Source organism: Lissotriton helveticus, chromosome 9, assembly GCF_964261635.1.
Source record: "Lissotriton helveticus chromosome 9, aLisHel1.1, whole genome shotgun sequence".
NCBI classification, from domain to species: Eukaryota; Metazoa; Chordata; class Amphibia; order Caudata; family Salamandridae; genus Lissotriton; species Lissotriton helveticus.
The window spans coordinates 1128438563-1128462830 of NC_136070.1; the positions used below are offsets into that span (position 1 = coordinate 1128438563).

The following is a 24268-nucleotide window of genomic DNA, read 5'->3' on the forward strand; positions in this document are numbered from 1 at the left end:
ATCCCAAATATCTAAGGTGTGACGAGGAAGGGACCTGGTGTTAAGCAACGCGCAGTGACAATGTTGGGGAGGGGTAGGATGAGCACAGGTAGGTGGTCCTGTTGAGTGCCAGTTGCACACGGGGCAACCTTTGCCTAAGCGGCGGCCACCAGGAAAAAGAACAGGACAGGCCGAGTAAGAGGGGCGCAAGGCATACAAAGTGGCAGCACTGTACACCAACATCCCCAAGCTACAAGAAAGCAACCTGTAGACAAGCAAGCTACAAGCGCCGACAGCCAGAGTCCAGCCCCGTCCGCCTCCGAGACGCGGACGAGCGCAGACGGGCAGGACTCTGGCACGACTCAGGCGCAGGGAAGGCGCTCCGCTGCGCGTTACCGCTGCGCGTTACCGCTGCGCGCTACCAGCGAGCATTAAATAGCGTCGTCTCGGCGTCCCAGGTGACCTGGACGCTCAAAGATGGCGCTCGCGCTTCCTCCCAAGGCAAAATGGCGCTCAAACCCTCCGCCTCCCGGAAACCCGGACCCGCCAAACAGCGGTGGTGATTCCTGTTTTAAGGTGCAAGGTAGGGGCCAGAAAGCGCGTTTAAAAGCAGGGGAGAAGGCACTAAAATAAACAAAAAATTGAGAAAAAACGGGAAGTTTTAAAAATAGCCAGCAGAGAAGGCGCGCGACCAGCGCTCACAACAGCAGGGCACCAAATAGTATTCTCGCCCTAAGGGGCACTAAGCAGGCTCACCTTCCGGTCAGCTCGCCCTAAATAGCGTCGTCTCGGCGTCCCAGGTGACCTGGACGCTCAAAGATGGCGCTCGCGCTTCCTCCCAAGGCAAAATGGCGCTCAAACCCTCCGCCTCCCGGAAACCCGGACCCGCCAAACAGCGGTGGTGATTCCTGTTTTAAGGTGCAAGGTAGGGGCCAGAAAGCGCGTTTAAAAGCAGGGGAGAAGGCACTAAAATAAACAAAAAATTGAGAAAAAACGGGAAGTTTTAAAAATAGCCAGCAGAGAAGGCGCGCGACCAGCGCTCACAACAGCAGGGCACCAAATAGTATTCTCGCCCTAAGGGGCACTAAGCAGGCTCACCTTCCGGTCAGCTCGCCCTAAATAGCGTCGTCTCGGCGTCCCAGGTGACCTGGACGCTCAAAGATGGCGCTCGCGCTTCCTCCCAAGGCAAAATGGCGCTCAAACCCTCCGCCTCCCGGAAACCCGGACCCGCCAAACAGCGGTGGTGATTCCTGTTTTAAGGTGCAAGGTAGGGGCCAGAAAGAGCGTTTAAAAGCAGGGGAGAAGGCACTAAAATAAACAAAAAATGGAGAAAAAACGGGAAGTTTTAAAAATAGCCAGCAGAGAAGGCGCGCGACCAGCGCTCACAACAGCAGGGCACCAAATAGTATTCTCGCCCTAAGGGGCACTAAGCAGCTTGTAAGTGGTCGGGAAATACTCTTGTTTAATCGTTCATTTCTTTCTTGCATCTGGAACTCCTTGTAGTTCAAGACATTTCCCTAAATATATTTGCCTTTTGAAACACTTATATTGAATCAGACTGGAGGGAGATGTCCAAAGGGGCCAGGCTTGGTTGTAGTGGTGTGTCTATTCTTGTAAGAAACAAGAGCATTCGGAGCAGTACAGTTTGCTATGGTGCTTAGCTCCTTGAACTTCACATAAATTAATTTCTAGAGGAAAATTCTCTGCAGTCTATCAATTGTGTTCTGATTTAGAACCATGCAGATGATAGGCAGTAATGATGAATATGCACCATTGCTTTTAGCATTCCAGTATTGTGACCAGCAAGAGTGAAATTTAAACCAAAAATTAACCTCCACCCATGGTTGTTAACTTTGTGAGATGTGGTTGAAGGTAGTTTGAGGCTTTCTGGCCAATTACTGCGAGTGTCTTTTCAGCTTATACTCACAAATATGTAGAAGATATCTTGACGTGTACAAATATACTATGGCCTTGCAAACATCCATATACCTTTGTCAATGTTCACATCTCTGTCCTTGGGGGGCATGGGGTGGGAGGGTTCACATTGTGAGTGGTGTCATTGTGGGATCGCTGCAAGATCTTGAGGAAGCCTGGAAAAGGGCTTTGCATCCATGGCCAGAGGGCATGGCGGCTTCATAAATGATTACTGGATCATTTACAGCAGTGTGGACACCTGCCTTATATTGGAGATTTCATTTTGGCCATATTACCAAATCATGTTGATTCCCAATTTACATCACATATAACACAAACTAAGGTGTCACATATGTAAATCTGGATTACTAAGGTGTCACATATGTAAATCTGGATTCTGATGACAGTTTTTTTGGTAACTACTGCATGAAAAACTTGTTTTGATTGTAATCCATAGATTACAATACATGGGTGGATAATTATTCATTCAACAATGATTATCATTTGCTATTGTCCAGTCCTGGGTCATTGCAAGTGTCTTTTTAGGGCCTTAATCTCGATTTGTTCCATGATTGGTATGTTCCTATGTTCACAGATTCTCGTGCCCAGTCCCATACATGTAATTCGTGAGAGCAGCACCGTATATTAGTCAGGGCTTCCAGGATTATTTTTCCTGGAACCTACCTCGCTCCTTATCTGTTTTTCTGACAAGTGTCGATAGCGATCTTTGCTGTTCATTTCAAGGTGCCATTTTTCAGACTCGGTTCTTCACAGATGCTGAGGAGGTTTAATGAACAGACTGGTTTCTTCCTCTTCACAACTTTGAATTATACTCTTATGAGGTAGTAAATCCGTAAGGGACATTGCACCTGTGCATTTTGCCAGAAAGAGCACTATTTGGCGGCGGCTCAGTATCAAGGTGCCCTGTCACTCGCGAAGAGCTACATACTCTGTAAGCTCGGAGTGAAAGAAGACAACCGTGCATCACTGGCATTGTGCATGAAAACACGTTCATTTGAACATGATCGTGTTTTTATGCATTGTGCCTGTGTGCATAGTAGCTCTCTCGCTCATTACAGGAGGAGGAGGGATTTGGTGGGGCTGAAGCATTTATCTTCAGATGGATGTTTATGTTTATGGCAATTTGGAGGTGCATGTCTGGATTGTGCATGTGTGAGGGTGTAATTCAGCTATGTCCTCTTACACAGGCACAATCTATGAATTGAACAGCCGTACTGCACATGTCTTAATCAGAACTGTACGCCTGTGAAAATCAGGGGTGTCAGGGCGCAAAACAGTGTATCCTGGTATCCAATTGGAAGATAGGCATAACAGCAGAGGCAGGATTATTAGCCATGTCCCAACTTCTGATACGGCTAGAATTAAAGCCCTATTAGAAGCTGGGAGATGACTTGGGGTGGTTCTTCTCATTTTGGTCCCACCTCTGCAGTCCTATTCAGTGGGGTTTCCTGCCTTTACGTTTGACATGGAGAAGGAGTGGAGGCCTTTCTGGCAAGAAAGCAAAATAAGCTGAATATTTTTTTCCTATACTGGTGTATGCATGCATTTCTGCATGAGTGTGTTCAAATTTCAATGTGCCTGTGTGTCTCCCGTGATGTGTAGTGAGAATTGTAGTGGTGTAAAGTACCATTTAGGCAGAACAAGACAGACATGAGTAGAGACTTTCCAATCTCCCCACAAGACCCATCAGAATTGTTACTGGAGTCCAAGTACAAAGAAGATGGTACATTTATATTTTTTAAAAGAAGAGGGTTTCAAAGCAAAAATGAAGGAGGACAAAAAGTAATGACGACACTGGTTGATGCATGGACCAATAGGGTATGGAAAGAATCTTTTTCCCCAGTATGAATTTACTGTAATTCATTAAGGTGTGGAGTCGGAATTAGCACAGGGAGAGTGTTAATGTGCATTTGAAACTCTATGAGCAAGGAGATTTGAAGTGTCTGCATTATGTCCCATCCGTGCAAATTTAGGATCATGAAGTGCGTCTGTGCATGCGCAAGTGAGTGCGCTTGCCTACATATACAAACGTAAACCTGCTGTGCTATAGTATTAGCCCTACAGAAGGATCTCCCCAGTATCTCATTTGCACTTATTTACAAAGTACAATACTGCTCCCCTGTTTCTCATTACCGTAATCTGCTCATAGCAGTTCGAAGACGCAATACAAGGTAAAGTGAATGCGCAATCTTGTGACGACATACATGTGCACTTTTCTGTTACACAATTTCGAATTACGTTTTCGTGCTTCAGGGTTAACCAGTCACGCAATGGCCCTGGAATTATTTAAATCCTGTGATTTAGGTGTCGAGAGCTGGAGAACTACCAGTAGCTGAAGATCTGCTCATTGGAGAAGCCTCCTCTTATAATGCCATTATTTTTGTGCATTAATTGGGACTTTGTGTTGCTCTGTGCCCAATTGTGTGAGATGCACATCATTAAAGAACTCTTAAATAAGCCAAGCAGAAGGTGAAAAGAGAACAAGTCTTAATTTATAAAAGTAACACAGAATGCTTGATACATAGCTGTTCTGTGATAAGATGTCTGAGTACCTTTACCGATTTTGCTGATGCTTGCTGTGATCTGCAGATGAGGGGTTTGGATTTTGGCAAGGCCAATTCTGCCTTCCATCTTTCTAAGAAAGATAAATGAATATCAATAGGTCTAGTGAACACCTTTTTTTAAAATGCTGACAACCCAATTAGTGCAACATGGAATGCTGTGGCTGATCCTTACAGTTGGTAATGCAGCATTCGATTTAGAGAACAGTTCAGGAGGTGTCTCATAGAATAAATGTATTAGGACGAGTTGTGCTCAAATTGTTACGGACACTGAAGGTATTACTCTGCATTCCAGTGAAAGTTGCCTACTCCCTGCATGGCCCGTGTGCTGAGAGAAAAGTGTTTCGGGGACATGTGTGAGGAGGCATCTATCAACATCAAGGTTGTAAGTGCGTTCTGGGTGGATGAGGCGCAAAATGAACCCTAAATGAGCACTAGAAAAAAGATGAGAGAAAGGGCATGGCACGGAGTCAATGCCAAAGTCACACCAGTGGAAACCCTGGTCAGGACTCAGGAAGGTGCAGATAGAACAAATCTGTGTCCTAGGTAGATCTAGGTATCACACACAACTTACTTATAGAATCGGATGTATTTATCACCTCCTCCCCATTACTCTGAAAGTGAGAGAGTGAAAGGAATGTCAGCTCATGCCATTTCATGCTGAGCAACTTTAACTTTCTTGTACAGGTAGTAATAGTGAAGAGACTAATGACATTTAATTGGACACTACAACTGAAGGCTAGATTACAGGCTGTCTTACATGAGCCGACATACCATTTGATAGTAGACGTACATGCTGCTGCATGCAGACATACTCTAAGGAATGGAATGTATACCTGCATAAGCCAGCATGCAATTCTAATATTAATGGTTATGCTGGTGCACACAATTGAACACAATCCTCCTTCAGTACAATTATTATTATTATTAGAACCATGATTTAATTTATTTCTTTTAAACACCTCATCAATATCACCAGAGAATTATCAAAATTATGCACATATACCTGCCAGTGCAGAAAGTCTGTGGCGCGTAACATAAGAGCTGCATACCTCAAACACCGCCTCTCCTTTTACACTCCCACCAGACACCTCCGCTCCACCAACCTGGCACTGGCCTTATCCTATTGATCCACAAGACCACGGATGGAAGAAAATCCTTCTCCTACCTCTCTGCAAAGACCTGGAACTCTCTTCCTCTTCCTTTACATAACAGACAATCACCCTCACTGCCTCAATGCAGGGAGGACCTCAAGACCTGGCTCTTCAACTGAACTGGCTCTTCAACTAAACTGCAGAGCCCACCCCCCCAGTGCCTTGAGACCCTAACGGGTGATTAGCCGTGCTCTATAAGAACCCTGATTGATTGATAACATATATCAGTTCATGTTGCAGAAATAAAGTTCTTTGCACACAATGCACAAATGCATAGTGATTGAAGGGATTTATTTATTTGATTTCTTTGCAATGTAGCAAATAGCTATTTTCTTGCAAAAAGCCATTTTTCCTTTGGTCTCTGAAGATCACTGCTGTCAACTGTCTATAATTGTGGATAGAGATTTAACCTCAATCTGAGACATTTTAGAACTGGTCTTAGTTTAAGAATGATACCCATATTTCAAGGTTTCAGGTTGCATTGTATCATGGTCCATATCTAGGCTTATATATTACCCAGAGAATGGTTGAAGTGGTCAAGAAAGATTAGAATGAAATGTAATCAAATAGTGACCAATCCTTTCGAGGTAAATACAACAATTTTGTTTTCCAGATTAGCATTCAGTGCAGGTTTGCCTACTGAAGCGCTGGCTAAATGCTATGCTTGCTGGGCTCTCTCTAAGCGAATATGCTATTTCCATTTAGTCTGATATCTGTTATACAACGTTTCAATGTCAAAGCTCCATTAATGGAATGTTCGAGTATAATCATATCTTTTAAGCTTAGTTATAGAATTAAAAACTAAGCTCCACAATGAGATCCCTCCTGCAACTAAACATTCAGTTTCAATAGCAAGAGTGGAAGACAGAAATTTGGTGCATGTTACATTGTCTTGAGAGGTGGTTAAAATTGGTGGTTGATGAATTGCTGAAAATATTTCTTAAGGAACCCCAGGGCCTTATTGGTACCCCAGTAGAACTTGTTTTCATAGTTGATTAATCATTTCTTTATTAAAGGTGGTCTAGATGCAAAATGCCCTCTCGATTTCAAAGTTTATTTGGGGGGGGGAAATCCTCCCAACCCCTGCTTCTTTGAAAAGTTTGGGTTTGCTTGCTTTACTCACTCCTTTCCAGCAAATCACGACCAGTGTTATGCCCCAACACTTTAAAATTTCACCAGCTGCTATTGCAGACTTCTGAAACATTACTTCATATATTAAGAAAATATTTAAGCATGGGAGTGGCCCTGGGGATTGGGAGAGAGAGAGAGAGCTAGAAGTATGGGGGAGGGGAGATGGACTGCTGGACAAAGTAAAAGGAATACAGCAAGAATCAGAACAATTTTAACAAATATTCTACAGCAACACATTACTGAACACACCAAAAAGAAGGGATACAAGGGACGCACTTTACAACGTCATGTGAGTGGAAGAGATGCAGTGGACGGAGTCATAGGTTGTGCCACAAGGTTGGCAATATAAAGGATTTTATCTCTTAAAAATAGTTTTGCAGTTCGTCTCAGGAGCAATTTTCAATGGCGGGTGTGAGAGAATCACTTTTCACAAATAGCAATCACAAATAGAAGCCATGGAAGATGTTCTTATTTAAAAAAAAAAGCAAAACAACCCATGCTCCCTGCACTAAGAACCATTAAAACAGTTCAATGACACCAAGACCCGGTCAGTCCAAACTGACTTGATACAGGCAGTGGGAGACTATATAACTACTACAAACCACTTTTTGGATTATATTCACTGTTTTACCTAAATTGATTCGATTTTCATAGTTCCAGACACTGTTCCTCTGAATAGTCCAATAAAACATCCTGTTCTTTACCAAACCCTGCTGTTGTGGCGAAAGTCTTCTGCATATCTCTGGAAAGCATGCTTCCCCTGTCTTATGCTGATCTCCAAGCAAGTCACTTAAAAGTTACTCTATGGTTGCTAGATCCCTACCTCAGTGAACATGACAACCATGCATGTCCACTATGGGTCTACTTGTTTACATAAATTGAGATCCTAGAGCTTGACTCTGAGGTCGAGAGGAGGCTACTGCCTTCTCTACACAGGCTGTAATAGACTGACAGTGGTGGCAGCAATAAATCCATAGTCAGGGATCCCTGTATTCTACAAGGGTGGATGACTAGCCACCCTTCTGATCAAGTCTGTGGAGTCTGCCGTGCCTGTGGTCCTGTTGTCTTTGTCTACCTGACATATGTTTGAGAGCTTGTTTGAGAGCGTGAAGGTGTACTGGGGAAGGATGATGAGTTGAGTTATTGTGTGTAATGTGAGCTGTTCTGCTGGACATTCCAACTCCCCCAGCCCATCCCCTGGTAGGCTGGGGGTAGACACACTCTTATCTGTATTTAGCTGCACTAACTCTGCTAGGAGGTACCCTTTCTGTTGGGGGATGGTCTTTCTCCCTGGGTTTGAAGTTAATGAAAACTCCTCTCTGGGGAATAGCCTGAGCTGGTACGAGGGAAGACAGAAAGCCATCCGTTGCATGCGTTGGACATGCAGCGAACGTGCCGTAAATGTGCCTCAGGATTGAAGGATTCATAAAGGGGGGTGGTGATGGACAGAACATCTGAATTAAACAGAACACTCATACCCAGTCAAAAGATCAGGGCTTGATCCATCACCGTTTTTTAGCTCACTGCACCATCCCAGCTCAGAACCTGGCTATATGCAAATTAGTCTGACCCTGGCCCAGTGCATCATGGGAACAGGGCAGACCAAACTACCAAGCCAATTCTTTACTGGAAAGGAAACAAGCTTCCGGGGACCGGTTTCTGGCATTACAGCCGTCTTCGGCCCGGCTTGCTTGAATCCTGATGGTGCAGTGAGCAAGGGACTCATGTCTGAGCATACCCTGCCACTCCTATAGTGGCCAAAACGATTCATAAAGGGGGGTGGTGATGGACAGAGCCTCTGAATTAAACAGAACACTCATACCCAGTCACAAGATCAGGGCTTGATCCATCACCGTTTTTTAGCTCACTGCACCATCCCAGCTCAGAACCTGGCTATATGCAAATTAGTCTGACCCTGGCCCAGTGCATCATGGGAACAGGGCAGACCAAACTACCAAGCCAATTCTTTACTGGAAAGGAAACAAGCTTCCGGGGACCGGTTTCTGGCATTACAGCCGTCTTCGGCCCGGCTTGCTTGAATCCCCGGAAGCTTGTTTCCTTTCCAGTAAAGAATTGGCTTGGTAGTTTGGTCTGCCCTGTTCCCATGATGCACTGGGCCAGGGACAGACTAATTTGCATATAGCCAGGTTCTGAACTGGGATGGTGTAGTGAGCTAAAAAACGGTGATGGATCAAGCCCTGATCTTTTGACTGGGTATGAGTGTTCTGTTTAATTCAGATACTCTGTCCATCACCACCCCCACTTTTTGAATCAGGATTGAAGGGGCGGCCAGGATTCCAAAGGATTACCTCTGATTAGATCAGCCAACTAATCAGAGGTGATAAATGTCTGGCCTTAGCGTTCATTTGTTGTTCAAGACTGGTCTACAATTCTATCAAGGCGGCCCACACCGGTCCGTCCACGGAGGCCAATCATGACCAGTGGTGTGAAGGCATGATAAGAAGCTCGCTCTCCATGTCTCTGAAAATCCTTTGATAAATGGTTGAACATGAGGATGTTTTCTCTGTGTCTGATGTACTATGCTGCACAGGAGTCAGCCAGTTTGAAAAGGAACAAGGGCATCAGTCAGAAAACCAGCTGTTCCTCCGAGGCTTGTGGAGCTGGCGCTTTCAACAAGGAAATTGTAGACAGCTGCTCAAGATAAGGAGGTCTGAAGCACATTAACGGAGGCAGAGGGAGACGGGGAAGCTTGAACCCAGTCCTTGAATGTGAGACCACTTTCCCCAGACCCCCTCCCTTGTGCTGTGGGAGCCTCTGTGGTACTTCCAGTTACAATCGGTAACTGGTAAAAAGTTTCGCGTGGCACAGGCCCCCGCCTTTCTCTGTGTGACAACTGGGGGTATCAGGGTGTGCTGGCACTCTCACCAGCCACTACCCTCCTACAGCTAGCCAGTGGTTACTGGACTAGTTGGACTACAGTAAACTGTGCCTAGACATCAGACACCAGTGATCATATCCCTGACGCCACTAGAGTAGTGTCCTCTTCAGGACAGGAGGGCACTTCTGTTTCTTTGGGTGGCGGGTTATAGGGCTGATTAAGAACACTTGACTTCACATCAAATGCTGACACTACCTCAATTCAATACAAGGATTGGTATAATGGTTCTAGCGAATAAGAGCAACCTTGAGCAACATGGTCTGTAATATGCAATGCTAATTGTATGTCTACATGTAAACTGTATTTTTATAGTGCTTATCGTCTAGGTGCTATAATACTGTATCGTGTCTGAACTCTGGCCCAGAGGGTTGTAGAGACATCTGGGTTTCATCGTTTATCATAGTTTTATGTGAAGTATATTTCTCTTGCATGTATTAAAGAACTTATATTTTATAAAAAGTAAAGCCTGACTGGACATTGGTTTATCAGTTGGTAGTATGGTGTGCACTGTATTCTGAATGTCTAACCCCACCTCACCTCCTTGCAAAAGCATTGGACTGCTCTGTCTGCCCTGAGAGAGCCCAGTGCTGGAGAGGAATACTTGGTTATCTAGTTTTGGGTCCACTAGTACTGAGGACCTATGACAACAGTGGGGAACACTCTAGTTGATGCGAGTGGAGCAGAGTAACCCCTAAGTGCCCTGGTGTCCAGGAAGTTGGGTCCAACACCTGCAGTATGGTGATTGAATTGTGGAAAGAAAAGATGAATTGGTAGTTTTACCGTGTTAAGACTGTTGTTTATTATGAATTTATTTAACATGTTTTTCATTTTTCGCAAAGTTTTTTTCTGTGTAGGGAAGATTCTTAATTTTAACTGGTGGCCTTCCTTTAAAATGTGTTTTTAATACGTTTCCGTTCCACTTGCGCAATCTCTTTCAAAGCAAGCATCAGCTATGCCCATAGGTCTGGCCTTGGCAAGTGTGTAATTGTATTTTTTGCAAACCTATGCAATAAGCAAAAGATGACAAATATATAAAATATATATCAAAGAGTTGCACAACAGCCGAGGCACATCATTCCTCACACTGAAGTACATTAATTCCCAGACAGCTATGCACAAGTTATCAGTCAAAATGCTGTCCCTCGCTGTGCAAAAACAGTCAACCGATGAAGTGAGCAGACCCATTACCCCGTTGCCACAGAGAAATTAAAAGTGATTACATTGAATAGTTTGCTAAGGGAAATCAAAACAGGGTTTACCAGCTTAAAATCTGCACACAAGGCGTATCAGAAAGTACATTGTCATTATGCAGAGTATGTGCTTACCTCATCACAGGCTGCACACCTGGGTTTCAGGCATTCAGCGTGGTGTCTGCCGCAGTAAATCTTTCCATCTTGGTAAAAGTAAATTAGGTCAACAAGCAATGCATTGCAGATAGTACACACAAAGCATTGTGGGTGCCAGCAAAGGCCATGTCCTGCCCTCGAAGCAAATACTGCAATGTCGCCTCCATTTATTTGTCCACCACACTGTTAAAGCAGAGCAAAAACAAAGGGTTTTAATTACAAATAAGTAAAACAAAATCAACAGATCCTAGGAATTACTTTAAATCATGGTTTCGCGGGACACAAACAAAAGATGTTTAATAATAAAAGCAGCACATACTGGGAAATAAATCAAAGTTTTTCTTAGTATTAATGAAGGCAATGACACTGGTATTATTTCATGAACTAAACTGCATTGTTGCAGCACAGTTAAATAGCATCTACATGCTTACATGGCTTTATAGCTACATAAGAGAAGATGTTTTGACAGTAGCCAGCATGTGCCTCTCCTGTCCCATTTTTTGATGTCAGCAAATAGAGCAGCCCTACTGAAATCTATCTTGAACGTCAATATATATCCTAGCCCTAAGACCCATATGTTTATTTGCAGAAGCATTTTTTTTGGTTGGGCAAGACCAGATAGCGTTCCTCACCTTTGTGTTCCACCGGAAAAGCATTTGGGGTTTTATACAGAACAGGAAAACCAGGTTAGAGTTTTGTGTTTTAAATTATAACAAGAAGTGTGGGTTAGCCATTCAACAAGTTTTCAGTGTATGTGACTTAAAAAGTCAAAGTATGGGAGGAAATACACTTCAAAGCTCCTGAGCATCCTGATGATGGGAAGCATAGCACAAACAAACCTGCCCACAATAATGCCTGGAAACTAGAGGAGATTTTCACTGAAACACATTCCAGTGCTATGTCACCACTGTGGAACACTTAATCTTCCTTTTTTCTGGTGTTTAAAAAGACAAGGACCAGCCTGGAGGTGCTCACCACAGGATCTTGATTGACTTTACAGAGCATGTTTTGAGTAAGATCTTCGGGGTCCGGTTTACGAGGATACGATAGGTACCAAGCGGGTGCCTAGCTTCTAGGGCGGTGTGCCGAATAGCTATCACCCCCTCCCGTGACCTATGAAGTGCTGAAACTGAGCACTTTTAATAAACTCGGTTCCAATCCTAATGGAATCCAATGCAAAATAAAAATAAAATTGTTTTTTACATAACAGTCCTATGGTTGGGTGGGCCTTAGCGCGTCCATACCACCGAGGCTTTACACACAGCACTGTAAATATATTCACATTCACATGGTCCTGACGAATGCCTGATAGATCCTATCACATAGGCTGAAACGTGTTGACCGTTTCTTCACTTGGGGTAACAGTGGACCTTTAATTTGTGTCCGTTATCCATCACATTTTTATTTGTCCATTTGGCGAAACTAATAAAAGGTTTTTTTCGATCAAATTGGCCATTTTAAATTCTTCACTGCACAATCACAAAACCAGCTCCGCAGTAACACTGGCGTTGAAGCACACCGGGATGGCATTAGGCCATTCCTGGTGGGGCCCGATGATGAAGCAGGTCACCGACCAGGTCGGTGAGTGAGGGCCTTCAAGAAAACCTATCTAGGTTTTTTAATTTTTTTATTTCAAACAACAGAGTGTAATAGCTTCTTGCTGCTTTCACTGGTAGTCATCCCTTGAACTAGTGTTTGACGCTCCTTTGTTGGTTCATGATACATTACAGTATGACCAAGAGGGTGTCTAAGTTATTAATTAGCTAGCTTTACAGGTAGCCGTGTTTCTGAGGGGAACTAGATGAGGCTCGACTTCTAGAGTCTTACGACTTTTCACAAGTGATGGTCTCACGGTTATTAATCAAATAAGGCTTGAAGTAACTAGAAGAGTTGACTCGTGTTCCCCTCCAAAGTCCCTGACAGCTTCCAAGACCTCAGCAGCACCTTTCCCTGCAGCCGTGGCTCTGCTTGAGTGGTGGGCACTTGCAAAGGAGTGAGTGGGATGGCAAAGGAGTGGCAGACGATTGCCAAAGTTGGCTTGAAACAATGGTGTACTGTGGGAGGGGATGAGGGGTGGAGAGAAGTGATGAGAAGTAACTTTGGATTGACCATCTCCTAATTACTCTGTAGATACTGTGACCCTGCAGTATGTAGGATGTCAAGACTGTTTAGGCCCTCAGGAGAGGTACATGGGAGCTGGTAGAGATCCACCAACCCGCTGTGGCAATGGGCACAAGACTGAGAGGCACTTCAGTGAGCATGTTATATAAGTGACCTGCAGTCCTTTTGTGGACAAATTGAGAAACTATTCAGCCAAACACATATGTGCAAAAGTGTAATAACCTATAGAAATGATATGATCAGAAGCAGGATGCCCTTGTACGGCCCATTTTACTTTGAATTGTAAGTTTGCAAACACTATATGCAGGGCTGAGACCAAGCTCCTTAGATGTACCAGACAAGGTTAGATTGAAGACATGAGGGAGGGGGCACTAGGAAGAAGATACCAGAGGTTTGACCCCTGGAAATGCCATATTCTCCCACGAGAGTTAGTTGTGAGCCATTTTATTAGGCTGAAATTAATAACGAAGGAGTTTTGAAGAAGGTGGATGTAACGTCACATACCCCGAAAGCTCAGAAGATGAAAGAGAAATGGATTCTGTACTGTGGTTGGTGGAGGGAAATTTCCATTCTCTAGAGCCTTCTTTCATTGCTGGTATACAATGCGCTTGAGGTAATGAGTTGTTTCATCTATGACACACAGATTCCCCGAATGCCAGATTAAATTTGCAAGTACAGTATCAGGTGTAATAGGCAATTTGATAAAGTGAAAATAAATACAAGAGTTCAATGCGAGTAAGAGAAGGACATGTAGAAAGACTGTGGCACTAAATAGGGTTTTAAATAGTGGCAGCCAACACAGACAAACAGTGGTGAGGGGGCGTGGGGAGTTAGGGGAGCGCACAGCGGGACGTTTAATAATATTTAAAACAATTATGACTTATCTGGTGCTGCCGGCTGGCTCGTGCTCCTTTTCTTCCAGTTTCTGGTCCCAGCAGTCCCTGGGACAGCATCACAGACTCCCCATCCAATCCAAGCACTGCTCTCAAGCATGAGAGCAGCGTGGGAATCGGCCTGAGTGGGCTGGTTTAATGCTCGCTCAAGCACAGGGAGTCTGTGCTGTTTCTCCAAACCGGCTGTTCAATACAGCGGGGTTGGCGAAACCTAAGTTCGCATATCAGTTTGGCCAACCTAAGATAGCCGGCCAAACTTACTTGCGCATTTAAAGTGCCCCTACCACTCCGCCTCCCCTCCCATGGCCTGGTCACGCCCCTCCCTGCACACGCTGTCTCAGCCAGCAGCTGAAAAACAAATCAATTTTAAAATATTGTATATTTTTCAGCTGCTGGCTCTGAGCCAGTGCGGCAACGCTCTTCCGCCATTGCGGAGGATCTGCCGCTGGTTTTATACTGGCAGACCTTGGTGTTTGTTTCAATAGAAAGAGTTCTAAAAAAAACCCAAGGGTATTTGGACTTAAGTTTGCAAAGATACCATGCCCTTCAAACATAGAACAGGAATGAGGTCAAAGCACTCTCTTGAGGTCACTGATTAAATGCACTATTTTCAGCTTGAACTCATGTTTCTAAAAGAACTGGCTCATCCATCAAAATGCTCCAAGGTTATGTCGGGCAGTCCGGCTCACCTGTTCGCATATCGCTCCCGTCATCGTTACAGGAAAAGGTCTCACATTACCACGTCCCAAATTTTCCCTTTTTCTTTGATTACTGAAGAGTTTCAGTTCTCTTTTCTCTTCGTCATCAAGAGAATTACAGTATCGTACCTAAAACAGATCAAAAGTTTTCAGTAATTAGTCTGCATTAAAATATTAAAATATCAAATTCTTTTAAAAAATTTAAAATTACATACTTAAAAACATAATTTAATTACAACAGTGGCTTCATGTACATACTTTACCCAAAAGGTTCACTGTTGAATGTATAAAACGATGCTGCAGAGGAGAAACGACTGAGTGAACAGAGAATCTACATACTAACTGCACAAATACGCATTAGCAAAGCCAATAACACAGATTTTAATGTGCCCACATATTTAAAGACAGATATTCCGAAATACCTTTTTACATGTGTTACATACACAAATCCTGTTTATCACATTAAAGCCTGCTCTAATGACTTTGGCAATGCAGACAAAATATAGCATTTTTTTTTTATGTACAAAATGCATATAGCAGGTAAAGCATCGACTACGATAATTAGTGTGATGAGTGAGTGTATTTTTCAGCTGTAAAATAGTCCATCATGCATTCCAAAGGAAGCACTTCCTAGAAAGTCGAATGATACAGTAAATAGCCAATAGCATGAGGTGAAGACTAAGAGTCCTCTGGACTGAGGCTCAACCCACTCTATACATTGTTTAAAGGATTGGTAACAATGCATTTTACAGACAAATGTACTGTCAAGCCAGACCTAAAACTGACTAATACATCTATTTCAGAGCCCTAAATCAATAGTGCATCAAGGCAGCACTAGAGGAATTTAATCTGTCTTCAAGTGAACTGCTTATACTGATGGCAGCCGCTTTATTTGTATTTGGTATTGAAGGTTTTGAGACTGAACGTAAAGGAAGAGAAACAGTATATCATATATTTTTTTTACCTAAACAGATTATTGTGGGAAGGTTGATCATGGAAGAACATAATGAAGACTGGTGTTCAGGCAGGGGTGTAACACATGCCCACGCATCCCCCACAGTGCGGGGGGCCCTCAAGCTCAACTGCTCAAGGGGGCCCCCTCAGCACTGCACTTTGGCCTGAGAGCTCCTAATAGAGTCCGGAGGGGCCCCCTCTACGTACCTGGTAGGGGGGCCCCCTCAATTATCATTACGCCACTGTGTTCAGGCATATTCATCTTACTTCTATCCTGCAGCTGTCTATAACTAATCTACACACACTTCAATCACCAAGGCACACTAAACACCTCCGAAACAGAATTCCTCCTCATTTCTCCTCCGAAATATACTCCTAAAATCAACCTATGGATGAACCAATTTACCGCCTTCAACTGCTTCCCCCTGCATTATTGACTCAGCTAAATCCCTAGGAATTACCCTGGACAAGCATCTGAATATGAAGTCTTACATTAGCAATGTGTGCAAGGGAGCTAACCACCTTCTGAGAACTCTCAGGAATCACAAACCTTTCCTGCCGCAAGCAGATTTCAAGCAAGTGGTCCAAGCGCTTGTCCTACCGAGACTTGACTATGGCAGTGCTACGCTATGTGGCCTCCCTAAATACCCTTTGGCCCCATGATTATTGTTTTTACTCCCCATAAGTCATTATATTACATCATTTTGCCCATCCTTCGCTCACCCAGGTGTATACATGATCTATTAGATGTTCACCACTTGATTCAATTCATAAGAAGCCCCATTTGACTCATGCTTAGATTATTATTTTGGTATTGGTTGTTATTCCTGTATATGATTATTTCACTTACTCCCCTTATATCACTACGCTCCATCATATAGCCTACTCCTAGTCCACTCGGGATTTATAATCGAGTTGTTTTGTGTGCACTATTTGATTCAATGACTATTATACTCCCCATGTTTGACTCATGTTTTGATTGTTACTTTTCCCTATAACTGTAAAGCGCTCTGATATCCTTCGGGATCAAGTTTGCGCTATATAAAACTTTATAAATAAGTAAATAAATAAATATGAGAGAGCAAATTAGCAAGTGGACTCTCTAGGCCCTTAAGAATGAGATAATCATTTTTAGGGCTCGGGCCTAAGCCACCACGAAGTGGAGGTGGAGCTTCCGAGCTCTTATGTGTTCAAAAAAATAAAGATGCAGAAAGGGGTCCGGCTGGCACATTCCTTAGTTTTTTATGGCATCTGCCTAGTGATTAGTCTTCGCTGTGGTGTGTATTTAGTAGCGTTGACGTGATAGGCTATATGTAATGTACGCGTGCCCGATTTGGCATATTTTCAGCGGTTTCGCGCACGGCAGACCTATTAATCTTAATTAGGAGCTGTCAGAGTGCCCGTGTAATGCAATCCAGATGGTGCGAGCGCGTTCACCATTGCATTGCATACAAAAAAGTCATCTGATCTCTTCAGTGAGTGTCCGCATGCGCTGTACGGGGCATCTTTTTCCAGGCGCGAGGGGTCTTTGTAAAATCGTAGACTGTGTCGAATGGCTGTCCTGTTCCTTGCAGTGGGCTCTTGTTGAAGGTATGGATCTCCCGAGGAGAGCAGGCAAATGCGGGAGGGGTCAGGGATAACAGTTAATCACTTGTAGTATAAAAGTCTTTGTAACTGATAGTTAAATAAATTAAATGTGCACCGCAATCTATTTTTTGTTGTTGTTTCTATTCTGTTTTTGGATATGGGATTCTTTGACAAGTGAATGACCATTAGCGAAGAGTCGAACTCTACGAAAGATTGTGTGGGCACCTATTGGGAACGCATGAGTTGCAACTACGCTTTTCCAGAACATGCGATATTAAGAAATGTGGAACAGAGCAGTGTAAAATGACACTAGTATTCTCGTGTGTTTACAGTAATGCTGTGGCGTCTTTTTTCCTCTTGCAAGGGTGTAGTGCAGAGGCGTAGTGCAGAGGCGTAGTGCGTAGTGCAGAGGCGTAGTGCGTAGTGCAGAGGCGTAGTGCAGAGGCGTAGAGCAGAGTGGTAATGCGTAGTGCAGAGGCGTGGTGCAGAGTGGTAGTGCGTAGTGCAGAGGCGTAGTGCAGAGTGGTAGTGCCTAGTGCAGAGGTGTAGTGCGTAGTGCAGAGTGGTAGTGCGTAGTGCAGAGGCGTAGTGCAGAGTGCAGAGGCGTAGTGCAGAGGCGTAGTGCAGAGTGCAGAGGCGTAGTGCAGAGGCGTAGTGCGTAGTGCAGAGGCGTAGTGCAGAGTGGTAGTGCGTAGTGCAGAGGCATAGTGCAGAGTGGTAGTGCGTAGTGCAGAGGCATAGTGCAGAGTGGTAGTGCGTAGTGCAGAGGCGTAGTGCAGAGGCGTAGTGCAGAGTGGTAGTGCGTAGTGCAGAGTGGTAGTGCGTAGTGGTAGTGCATAGTGCAGAGTGGTAGTGCGTAGTGCAGAGGCGTAGTGCAGAGTGGTAGTGCGTAGTGCAGAGTGGTAGTGCGTAGTGCAGAGGCGTAGTGCGTAGTGCAGAGGCGTAGTGCAGAGTGCAGAAGAGTAGTGCAGAGGCGTAGTGCAGAGTGCAGAGGCGTAGTGCAGAGGCGTAGTGCAAAGGCATAGTGCAGAGTGCAGAGGCGTAGTGCGTAGTGTAGAGGCGTAGTGCAGAGGCGTAGTGCAGAGTGGTAGTGCGTAGTGCAGAGTGGTAGTGCGTAGTGCAGAGGCGTAGTGCAGAGTGCAGAGGCGTAGTGCGTAGTGCAGAGGCGTAGTGCAGAGGCGTAGTGCAGAGTGCAGAGGCGTAGTGCAGAGGCGCAGTGCAGAGTGCAGAGGCGTAGTGCAGAGTGGTAGTGCGTAGTGCAGAGTGGCAGTGCAGAGTGGTAGTGCGTAGTGCAGAGTGGCAGTGCAGAGTGCAGAGGCGTAGTGCAGAGGCGTAGTGCAGAGTGCAGAGGCGTAGTGCGTAGTGCAGAGGTGTAGTGCCGAGGCGTAGTGCAGAGTGCAGAGGCGTAGTGCAGAGGCATAGTGCAGAGTGGTAGTGCGTAGTGCAGAGAGGTAGTGCGTAGTGCAGAGGCGTAGTGCAGAGGCGTAGTGCAGAGTGCAGAGGCATAGTGCATAGTGCAGAGGCGTAGTGCAGAGTCCAGAGGCGTAGTGCGTAGTGCAGAGGCGTAGTGCAGAGGCGTAGTGCAGAGTGGTAGTGCGTAGTGCAGAGGCGTAGTGCGTAGTGCAGAGGCGTAGTGCATAGTGCAGAGGCGTAGTGCAGAGGCGTAGTGCAGAGGCGTAGTGCGTAGTGCAGAGGCGTAGTGCAGAGGCGTAGTGCGTAGTGCAGAGGCGTAGTGCGTAGTGCAGAGGCGTAGTGCAGAGGCGTAGTGCAGAGGCGTAGTGCGTAGTGGTAGTGCGTAGTGCAGAGTGGTAGTGCGTAGTGCAGAGTGGTAGTGCGTAGTGCAGAGTGGTAGTGCGTAGTGCAGAGTGGTAGTGCATAGTGCAGAGTGGTAGTGCATAGTGCAGAGGCGTAGTGCATAGTGCAGAGGCGTAGTGCGTAGTGCAGAGGCGTAGTGCAGAGGCGTAGTGCAGAGTGTTAGTGCGTAGTGCAGAGGCTTAGTGCAGAGTGGTAGTGCGTAGTGCAGAGGCGTAGTGCAGAGTGGTAGTGCGTAGTGCAGAGGCGTAGTGCAGAGGCGCAGTGCGTAGTGCAGAGTGGTAGTGCGTAGTGCAGAGGCGTAGTGCAGAGGCGTAGTGCGTAGTGCAGAGGCGTAGTGCAGAGGCGTAGTGCAGAGTGGTAGTGCGTAGTGCAGAGGCGTAGTGCAGAGTGGTAGTGCGTAGTGCAGAGGCGTAGTGCAGAGTGGTAGTGCGTAGTGCAGAGGCATAGTGCAGAGTGGTAGTGTGTAGTGCAGAGGCGTAATGCAGAGGCATAGTGCGTAGTGCAGAGTGGTAGTGCGTAGTGCAGAGGCGTAGTGCAGAGGCGTAGTGCAGAGGCGTAGTGCAGAGTGCAGAGGCGTAGTGCAGAGGCGTAGTGCGTAGTGCAGAGGCGTAGTGCAGAGGCGTAGTGCAGAGTGGTAGTGCGTAGTGCAGAGGCGTAGTGCAGAGTGGTAGTGCATAGTGCAGAGGCGTAGTGCAGAGTGGTAGTGCGTAGTGCAGAGGCGTAGTGCAGAGTGGTAGTGCGTAGTGCAGAGTGGTAGTGCGTAGTGGTAGTGCAGAGTGGTAGTGCATAGTGCAGAGGCGGAGTGCAGAGTGGTAGTGCGTAGTGCAGAGTGGTAGTGCGTAGTGCAGAGGCGTAGTGCGTAGTGCAGAGGCGTAGTGCAGAGTGCAGAGGCATAATGCAGAGGCGGAGTGCAGAGTGGTAGTGCGTAGTGCAGAGGCGTAGTGCAGAGGCATAGTGCGTAGTGCAGAGTGGTAGTGCGTAGTGCAGAGGCATAGTGCAGAGTGGTAGTGCGTAGTGCAGAGTGGTAGTGCATACTGCAGAGGCGTAGTGCAGAGGCGTAGTGCAGAGTGCAGAGGCGTAGTGCAGAGGCGTAGTGCAGAGGCGTAGTGCAGAGGCGTAGTGCAGAGGCGTAGTGCAGAGGCGTAGTGCAGAGTGGTAGTGCGTAGTGCAGAGTGGTAGTGCGTAGTGCAGAGGCGTAGTGCAGAGTGGTAGTGCGTAGTGCAGAGGCGTAGTGCAGAGGCGTAGTGCGTAGTGCAGAGTGGTAGTGCATAGTGTTAGTGCGTAGTGCAGAGTAGTAGTGCGTAGTGCAGAGGCGTAGTGCAGAGTGGCAGTGCGTAGTGCAGAGTGGTAGTGCGTAGTGGTAGTGCGTAGTGCAGAGTGGTAGTGCGTAGTGCAGAGGCGTAGTGCAGAGTGGTAGTGCGTAGTGCAGAGTGGTAGTGCGTAGTGCAGAGGCGTAGTGCGTAGTGCAGAGGCGTAGTGCAGAGTGCAGAGGCGTAGTGCAGAGTGCAGAGGCGTAGTGCAGAGGCATAGTGCAGAGGCGTAGTGTGTAGTGCAGAGGCGTAGTGCAGAGTGCAGAGGCGTAGTGCGTAGTGCAGAGGCGTAGTGCAGAGGCGTAGTGCGTAGTGCAGAGTGGTAGTGCGTAGTGCAGAGGCGTAGTGCAGAGTGCAGAGGCGTAGTGCAGAGGCGTAGTGCAGAGTGCAGAGGCGTACTGCAGAGGCGTAGTGCAGAGTGGTAGTGCGTAGTGCAGAGTGTCAGTGCAGAGTGGTAGTGCGTAGTGCAGAGTGGCGGTGCAGAGTGCAGAGGCGTAGTGCAGAGGCGTAGTGCAGAGTGCAGAGGCGTAGTGCGTAGTGCAGAGGTGTAGTGCAGAGGCGTAGTGCAGAGTGCAGAGGCGTAGTGCGTAGTGCAGAGGCGTAGTGCAGAGTGGTAGTGCGTAGTGCAGAGGCGTAGTGCAGAGGCGTAGTGCAGAGTGCAGAGGCGTAGTGCGTAGTGCAGAGTGCAGAGGCGTAGTGCATAGTGCAGAGGCGTAGTGCAGAGTGCAGAGGGGTAGTGCGTAGTGCAGAGGCGTAGTGCAGAGTGGTAGTGCGTAGTGCAGAGGCGTAGTGCGTAGTGCAGGGGCGTAGTGCGTAGTGCAGAGGCGTAGTGCAGAGGCATAGTGCAGAGGCGTAGTGCGTAGTGCAGAGGCGTAGTGCAGAGGCGTAGTGCAGAGGCGTAGTGCGTAGTGCAGAGGCGTAGTGCGTAGTGCAGAGGCATAGTGCAGAGGCGTAGTGCAGAGGCGTAGTGCGTAGTGGTAGTGCGTAGTGCAGAGGCGTAGTGCAGAGTGGTAGTGCGTAGTGCAGAGTGGTAGTGCGTAGTGCAGAGTGGTAGTGCATAGTGCAGAGGCGTAGTGCATAGTGCAGAGGCGTAGTGCAGAGTGCAGAGGCGTAGTGCAGAGGCGTAGTGCGTAGTGCAGAGGCGTAGTGCAGAGGCGTAGTGCAGAGTGGTAGTGCATAGTGCAGAGGCGTAGTGCAGAGTGGTAGTGCGTAGTGCAGAGGAGTAGTGCAGAGGCGTAGTGCGTAGTGCAGAGTGGTAGTGCGTAGTGCAGAGGCATAGTGCAGAGGCGTAGTGCGTAGTGCAGAGGCGTAGTGCAGAGGCGTAGTGCAGAGGCGTAGTGCGTAGTGCAGAGGCATAGTGCAGAGTGGTAGTGCGTAGTGCAGAGGCGTAGTGCAGAGTGGTAGTGTGTAGTGCAGAGGCATAGTGCAGAGTGGTAGTGCGTAGTGCAGAGGCGTAGTGCAGAGGCGTAGTGCGTAGTGCAGAGGCGTAGTGCAGAGGCGTAGTGCAGAGTGCAGAGGCGTAGTGCAGAGGCGTAGTGCGTAGTGCAGAGGCGTAGTGCAGAGGCGTAGTGCATAGTGCAGAGGCGTAGTGCAGAGGCGTAGTGCAGAGTGGTAGTGCGTAGTGCAGAGGCGTAGTGCAGAGTGGTAGTGCGTAGTGCAGAGGCGTAGTGCAGAGTGGTAGTGCGTAGTGCAGAGGCGTAGTGCAGAGGCGTAGTGCAGAGTGGTAGTGCGTAGTGCAGAGTGGTAGAGCGTAGTGGTAGTGCGTAGTGCAGAGTGGTAGTGCCTAGTGCAGAGGCGTAGTGCAGAGTGGTAGTGCGTAGTGCAGAGTGGTAGTGCGTAGTGCAGAGGCGTAGTGCAGAGGCGTAGTGCGTAGTGCAGAGGCGTAGTGCAGAGGCATAGTGCAGAGTGCAGAGGCGTAGTGCGTAGTGCAGAGGCGTAGTGCAGAGTGCAGAGGCGTAGTGCAGAGGCGTAGTGCGTAGTGCAGAGTGGTAGTGCGTAGTGCAGAGGCCTAGTGCGTAGTGCAGAGGCGTAGTGCAGAGGCATAGTGCAGAGTGCAGAGGCGTAGTGCAGAGTGCAGAGGCGTAGTGCAGAGGCGTAGTGCGTAGTGCAGAGGTGTAGTGCAGAGGCATAGTGCAGAGTGCAGAGGCGTAGTGCGTAGTACAGAGGCGTAGTGCAGAGGCATAGTGCAGAGTGGTAGTGCGTAGTGCAGAGTGGTACTGCGTAGTGCAGAGGCGTAGTGCAGAGGCGTAGGGCAGAGTGCAGAGGCGTAGTGCGTAATGCAGAGGCATAGTGCAGAGTGCAGAGGCGTAGTGCGTAGTGCAGAGGCGTAGTGCAGAGGCATAGTGCAGAGTGGTAGTGCGTAGTGCAGAGGCGTAGTGCGTAGTGCAGAGGCGTAGTGCGTAGTGCAGAGGCGTAGTGCAGAGTGCAGAGGCGTAGTGCGTAGTGCAGAGGCGTAGTGCAGAGGCGTAGTGCAGAGTGCAGAGGCGTAGTGCAGAGGCGTAGTGCAGAGTGCAGAGGCATAGTGCAGAGGCGTAGTGCAGAGTGGTAGTGCGTAGTGCAGAGTGGCAGTGCAGAGTGGTAGTGCGTAGTGCAGAGAGGCAGTGCAGAGTGCAGAGGCGTAGTGCAGAGGCGTAGAGCAGAGTGCAGAGGCGTAGTGCAGAGGCGGAGTGCAGAGTGCAGAGGCGTAGTGCAGAGGCATAGTGCAGAGTGCAGAGGCGTAGTGCAGAGTGCAGAGGCGTAGTGCAGAGGCGTAGTGCAGAGTGCAGAGGCGTAGTGCAGAGTGGTAGTGCGTAGTTCAGAGTGGCAGTGCAGAGTGGTAGTGCGTAGTGCAGAGTGGCAGTGCAGAGTGGTAGTGCGTAGTGCAGAGTGGCAGTGCAGAGTGGTAGTGCGTAGTGCAGAGTGGTAGTGCGTAGTACAGAGTGGTAGTGCATAGTGGTAGTGCGTAGTGCAGAGTGGTAGTGCGTAGTGCAGAGTGGTAGTGCGTAGTGCAGAGTGGCAGTGCAGAGTGCAGAGTGGCAGTGCAGAGTGCAGAGTGGCAGTGCAGAGTGCAGAGTGGCAGTGCGTAGTGCAGAGTGGCAGTGCGTAGTGCAGAGTGGCAGTGCGTAGTGCAGAGTGGCAGTGCGTAGTGCAGAGTGGCAGTGCAGAGTGGTAGTGCGTAGTGCAGAGTGCAGAGTGGTAGTGCGTAGTGCAGAGTAGCAGTGCAGAGTGGTAGTGCGTAGTGCAGAGTGGCAGTGCAGAGTGGTAGTGCGTCGTGCAGAGTGGCAGTGCAGAGTGGTAGTGCGTAGTGCAGAGTGGTAGTGCGTAGTGGTAGTGCGTAGTGGAGAGTGGTAGTGCGTAGTGCAGAGTGGTAGTGCGTAGTGCAGAGTGCAGAGTGGTAGTGCGTAGTGCAGAGTGGCAGTGCAGAGTGGTAGTGCGTAGTGCAGCGTGGCAGTGCAGAGTGGTAGTGCGTAGTGCAGAGTGGCAGTGCAGAGTGGCAGTGCAGAGTGGTAGTGCGTAGTGCAGAGTGGTAGTGCAGAGTGGTAGTGCGTAGTGCAGAGTGGTAGTGCGTAGTGGTAGTGCGCAGTGCAGAGTGGTAGTGCATAGTGCAGAGTGGTAGTGCAGAGTGCAGAGTGGTAGTGCGTAGTGCAGAGTGGCAGTGCAGAGTGGTAGTGCGTAGTGCAGAGTGGCAGTGCAGAGTGGTAGTGCGTAGTGCAGAGTGGCAGTGCAGAGTGGTAGTGCGTAGTGCAGAGTGGTAGTGCATAGTGGTAGTGCGTAGTGCAGAGTGGTAGTGCGTAGTGCAGAGTGGTAGTGCGTAGTGCAGAGTGGCAGTGCAGAGTGGCAGTGCAGAGTGGCAGTGCAGAGTGGCAGTGCAGAGTGGTAGTGCGTAGTGCAGAGTGGCATGCAGAG

At 47.5% G+C, this 24268-nt stretch overlaps 1 protein-coding gene across 2 annotated transcripts in view; it reads right to left on the reverse strand.

Moving 5' to 3' along the window:
- The window catches only part of PRICKLE2 (prickle planar cell polarity protein 2), a 257614-nt gene that overhangs the window by 146564 nt on the left and 86782 nt on the right, over positions 1 to 24268 (reverse strand). For both annotated transcript variants that reach the window (XM_078661544.1, XM_078661545.1), the window contains 2 exons: positions 14709 to 14846; positions 10985 to 11188 (listed from right to left, as the gene is read on the reverse strand). In XM_078661544.1, coding sequence (XP_078517670.1) covers positions 10985 to 11188; positions 14709 to 14846 — 342 coding nt within the window. The remainder of the gene's footprint in view (positions 1 to 10984; positions 11189 to 14708; positions 14847 to 24268) is intronic.